Below are 6,000 nucleotides of genomic sequence, written 5' to 3'. Positions count from 1 at the left end.
ACATAAACGGCTGCCATCGACCTTGTATGTTAACAGATTTAGAGAGATACACATTTTGACTGAAAAAGGTTCATACAGGAGTATTATCTCACCTAGCTAGTTAGTTACCATTTCATGAGGTCAACCAGATGACCTCTAACCTTTGACATTACCATGTAGAGCTCACATCTGCGTAACACTGCCACTGTAAGCCATCCCAAATTGCTTTGTAAAGGGACCACCGTATACGTAAGCAATGGTTTGATACATCCTAAATCATGTACACACCAATCACATTCCTGTGACTCTTGAAGTCAGCCAGTAGACCCCGTTGAACTTTAACTGAAATGTGTGTCCTTATTAAAATCAAATTTCCTGTGCAGTGGCGTATCGGGGGGGGGGGGGGGGCAAGTGCCCTGTGTGCCACATCAAGGTGCAATGAAAGGCTACTTGAAATAATAATAAACAAAAAAAAATAAATTAAGTAAACTTTGATAATTGATAAAAACTAAGTGACAGCAATGGGGGCAGGGATTTTGCACTTTCCAGTGGGGTTAGATGTTGCATCACTTGCCCCAGATGACTGTTTTTCCTGTGGTCCTGTCATGCCAAACATTGTCTCTCTGACTTTGAGAAGCCACCATGGAGCTATTAATAACATCATCAGTCTTGTCTCTTTCAAGACCCTTCCATTATTATCTCTCAAGGTGGCTTGAAACCAGAGACGACCAATGCATTTAAAGCCCAGCATACACTATGCGATCCGATGCAACACAATTTTTTAATAAATCGCATTTTGCATTAAATGTGAAAGTTCCAAGAAGCAATAATTTTAAGTTTGGCATAACGTTAGGAAAAATAAAATCATTGCGGCAAGCCCTGTGGTCGGAGTAAAGTCAAAATGGGCTTCAAGTCGCAGCCGATGATGACATCACTACGATTTGGATTTACTCCAACAGGGAGGTTTGAACTAGGCTGAATTTCTATTTTCGTAGTCCTACCACTATTCTGAACTCTGAACGCTCAGATATTATTGGTTCGAACGTTCATATCAAATATTACAATTTCTTTGAAATTCAGATCGCAACAAAACACATAGAGTAAGCAGGGCTTCAAGGCACATTCTCATCGGTTTCCATGGGGAGTTTGACACCATTTGAATATCAACCGCCCAGAGTGAAATTCAATTTATAACCCGAGTCCCACTGGCCCCAGCAAACGTAATGCCAATGGAAATGACCTTTATATGGTAACGTCACCATCTCCCTTCACCCTGGTAGAATGGACTGACAGTTTCCCAGAGGAAGCGGCTTGGCCAAAGGATTTCTCGCTGGCACACTGAGTTTGCTTTTCCCCAAAGACGTCTCTAATCACATGTATTTCTAATGCTTTTTTTTCACAAAGTCTGGGGTCGGCGAATAATAATCCATTCCCCATGAAACCTGAGATGCCTATATGACTTTAAATAATAGCTTGTGTTAACCCATTGACCACTAGGGTACCTATGGGCAGTCTGCCCCCCTTGACGAGTCACAACCCATGCAAAGGATGTATACCTGCCCCCCCCCCCCTGATGAGCTTGAAGACCATTTTCTTCTGGTATGAAATCCTATATTTGGGGTTGAACCCTTATTTTTTTTGCTTGTCATTTTATGTTTCTGGTTTGAAATCCTATACTTGTGGTTAAAGACCTTTTTTTTTGCTTGTCAATTTTTTGTCTGGTACGAAATCCTATATTTGTGGTTGAAGACCTTTTTTTTTTGCTTGTCAAATTTTGGGCAGACAAATTTACCCCCCCCCCCCCCTGTGAAAAATCCTAGGTACGCCACTGCCATTGACTACTGCATTCTGTGATTTCCATAGGCTTTATACAAGGACTACCGGACTCTAGTAGGAATCAGATAAATTCTGAGCCAACAAATATGTTTTCTTTTGACGAAACAAGATGTGCCACAAAATAAGGTATAAATACAAACACTAACTTAAAGTGATTGGTTAACATTGGTTTGACTTTTAAAAAAATCTGAGCTAGAAGGTCACACTTGTCACCTGTGTCTGTGATATGTTACAAAAATGAAGCCCTGAAAAAATTGCATTCGAAAATCATTATTTAGTGCTTCAAAAATTGAAATATAAAGTGACCGGAAACACCATCTTAATTTCATCCCATACAGTTATGTGTACTATTTAGGCGTCTATAAGACACCTATTTACAAAATCGGGGTTTGTCTTGTAGTTTTAGCTTTTCATTCTCAATAATGGTTGTTTTTCAGGGATTATTAGTTCTAATACATGCACTTGTACACGTTTCATCTTGGTTTGAGAATTTTTTAAATCGGCTGCTCACAAAGTTAAACAATGCCTTTAAGGTAAAATACAGGTCAGTCCAGAGTCAGCCTTATTCCATGTAAGAAAAATTAATGAAACAATGTTAAATGAGAAATAAACAAAATTTGAGTAAATGGCGATATGTAATAGACCAGTTCGTAGTTACTTCATGGGCAATTTTGGTCAAATGACCTTTCATTTCTTTCATCATGATAGGCAGATTTCAAAGCATGATATTACGTAAGCTTGCCTTACATAGCAGGATGAAGAAATTGAATAGACCAGGTGACTAGAATAGCACACAAATGAACACTTAATGAAGGTATTTGTTGCACTCCTACTACTTTGAATGCATATCTTAGCATGTTGCACAATGTATTTGACAAACTGTGAAATACCAGTCGTTCGTGGAAGCATTGTTTTTTTGTGGATGTAAATGAAAACGACAATTCAAAAGAATATATGAATAATCAAGACATCAAAGTTGGTGCTTATCTCATTAGATTTTAAAGCATCATGTCACTTTAGTACAAATGACCTTCTTCTGATCATGCGTAGAATCTTTTGATCATGCGCAGAAAGGAACTACGAACTGGCTTATTAATATAGCTGTGGGGGATAAGATGGATTAAATGTATCAGTATGCACAGATAGGGTGGGGGAGAAGCACAAAATAATATGCAAATATATGAAATGACACGCTGATGGATAATTAATTTTTATGCAAAAAAAAAAATGCATGCAAAGAGATAATCTTGAAAAACAGAAAGTTAGTATAAAGTTCATACTTTTAAAAGAGCACCCCAGATATTATAGTTGGTTAATAGAGAAGTACTTCTTAAAGCCCTGTTGTGCACTGGCAAACAAAACTAAGCAAGCATGGTTGTTTTAATGGTTTTGGTTTCATGAGAAAAACAAGTAAACATAACCCAAACATTTAAAACGAAAATAATTGAAGGAGAAATAATAAATTATCAATAAAATGTTGCTTCCAAAAACATTTATTTCTGTCACTATCAAAGTACAGTATCGCCCAAGAAAATGAAAAGAAATATACATGCTTTAACTTTACTTACGTTATAAGTAATTTGGATGATGAGATGCTTGGTGATAAGTGAAAAAGGAAATGAGTGACAGCACTGGCAGATTGGGGGGGGGACACATTCAGCTCATGACCCCCCTTTCGAGGACCATTATAAAAAAAAAAATTATGTAAATACGCCGTTGAAAGTGAGGACTTTTTTTTGCTAGTCAAAATTTCCGCGGACAAAATGGCGTTCAATTTCAGATGAAAACCTTTTTTTTTGGGGGGGGGGCTTGTCAAATTTTCATCGGAAAATGTGCCCCCACCCCTTCTGGAAAATCCTGGATCAACCCCTGAGTGACAGTATCTCAAATACGCTCTGATATATTTTCTTGCAAATCCTATATGAACAGCAATATAACCTATTCACGTTTGTTTCAACAGGAATAAATTTGATTGATATACAGACCTAAGACTTTCTTTCCTACACTAATGGATGCAAGCACTTGAAATATAACAAAATAACAGGAGAGGGGTTAACAATCCTAAAAGACGCTGAAACAATTAAAGCCTTGGGGCATCATATTTAGAGCGATTCATAAAAAAAAATACCAGCCTCTTTCAAATAATTATTGATCTTCGTTCTGTATCATAAAAAATTTAAGACTATCAATGAAAACTACCATATAAAACTTGATTTTGATTGAGAGGGGAGAGACAGAGAGAAAGAAAGAGAGAGGGGAGATAATAAAGAGAGAAAGGGAAAGACAGAGAGAGGGGGAGACAGAGAGAAAGAAAGAGGGGAAGGGAAAGACAGAGAGAGGGGGAGACAGAGAAAAAGAAAGAGAGAGGGGAGATAATAAAGAGAGAAAGGGAAAGACAGAGAGATATGGAGAGAGAGCTCATTTACTGTCAAATGCAGTCAGGGTTGGCCCATCACCACTGTCTGTAAATATTTTACAATTGCACTGACTTTTCAATCCACATCATTAACAGATTTTTTTTCCCCACATTTTTTTTTCTTATTCGTTATTGCTTCACAAAATGGGCATGTTCTAACGAGACTAAAACTTGGGTAGAGCAAATTCTAGACATTTTAAAAGTATTTCATCCATTTGATGTTAAATCTCATATTTCAACTGAGATTTGAAAATGAACACAATCAAATGAAAATGAACAAACAAAGAAAGCCTCAGAATACAACCTTACATATAAATGACTGCAATCTGGGGGCCCTGTCTTACAAAGAGTTACGATTGACCAGATCAACCACAACTATGGACGGCCAGCAATGTCAACGTATAAACTGCATGTTTCTTCTAAATATTGTCTAGATACCATATTCATACAGATACCATGTATATTCATACATCCATCATTTTCTTGAACATTCAGTGTGCTTCTCTTTGTAACAAAGGACAATGAGCGAACTTCCTGAGTGGGAAAAATTATGACAACGATGGATTTCCATATGTAGTTGAATTTGATCGGATCAATCATGACTCTTTGTAAGATGGGGACCTGGTCTTAATACTGTATAAGTGCCTATTATCATTTTGGGTCAAGAATTTAGTATGGAGGCTGTATGCACGCAGGTCCAAATTTCAATTGAATGAAAGCTTACATCTGGAAATATGTTCTAACATACCCATCAGTTAACCATCTATGTACCATAAGAATTCAGCATCTACAATCACAAATTCTCTGCTTTATCTGGCAGACAGAACAAAAGATCCTACCAAGTTTCCATGCTGTTACGCATCTGAAAAAAAATGGACCAGACTCTCCGGACAAACGACACTGACCAAAGCCTTTAGAATAGCGCCATCTAAGGTAAGATTTGGAAAGGCCGGCATAATAATGGACCCACAATACACCATTATTCCCTTCGTAAACTCTCTATGCACCTTTGTGAACAATTTTCAGTACATTGGTATGTAATGGCTAAAACACATCCAAGCATGATACCCCTTTTAGAAGTAGTTTTGTAGTGAGAGAGAAGCAAAAATTATGCTCTTGGCTTCCGCATTTGTAGATCCTATTGGATCAATGCACATATTGCCTGGCTCACATAGCTGATGAGTTAAAGCAACAGAACCAGCACAAATCTCCAATGTGTTCATTCAAATATATAAAATGCCAAATGTGTTTTCCTCTACTGTACAACGATAATAATAATTATTAAATAAAGACAGAAGAATAAAGCCTGGACTAGCTGGCTGTGAAGGGACGCAATCTCTCTAGACTGATCTCCAAGGCAAGGCGTTGGTCGGTTAGCGTTCGCAGCTCCTGCTGCATCTCGCTGTTGTGCCGCGAGAGCTTCGTGTTCTCGTCCTTCTCTTGGCGGATCCGCGCCTGGACGGACTTCCTGTCACCCGTCCGGATCCTGCATTGAAAGTAGAGAAGAAAGGAAAGGAAGCATTAATCTACAATTGTCACTCTCAATGCAGGTGAAAATGGGTGCAGTGGTGCTTAATGGTCTTCGTGATCACTGATTCTATGAAATTCATCTTCAATAAAATCTCTTAAATTTTCCAATAGTGACCCGTGTGACTTTTGGCACTGTGACCCCAAAATCAAATCAGATCATCCTCACTCACTTCATATGCATACATGAGCCAAATTCAAAATTGATAACTCAAGTGGTTCTCCAGTTGGTTCTTTAGGTG

General features: G+C 38.0%; 1 protein-coding gene across 5 annotated transcripts in view; it reads right to left on the bottom strand.

Moving 5' to 3' along the window:
* Window positions 1-4,499: 4,499 nt before the first annotated feature.
* The window catches only part of LOC121413933 (ralBP1-associated Eps domain-containing protein 2-like), a 56,717-nt gene continuing 55,216 nt past the window's right edge, over window positions 4,500-6,000 (bottom strand). For 3 of the 5 annotated variants that reach the window (XM_041606947.1, XM_041606948.1, XM_041606949.1), the window contains one exon: window positions 4,500-5,717. In XM_041606947.1, coding sequence (XP_041462881.1) covers window positions 5,543-5,717 — 175 coding nt within the window. In that variant the 3' untranslated portion in view covers window positions 4,500-5,542. The remainder of the gene's footprint in view (window positions 5,718-6,000) is intronic. The other 2 variants (XM_041606950.1, XM_041606951.1) reach the window with 1 other exon arrangement.

This window comes from Lytechinus variegatus, chromosome 4 (genome assembly GCF_018143015.1).
Source record: "Lytechinus variegatus isolate NC3 chromosome 4, Lvar_3.0, whole genome shotgun sequence".
Classification (NCBI taxonomy): Eukaryota; Metazoa; Echinodermata; class Echinoidea; order Temnopleuroida; family Toxopneustidae; genus Lytechinus; species Lytechinus variegatus.
This window is presented reverse-complemented; position numbering and strand designations above follow the sequence as displayed.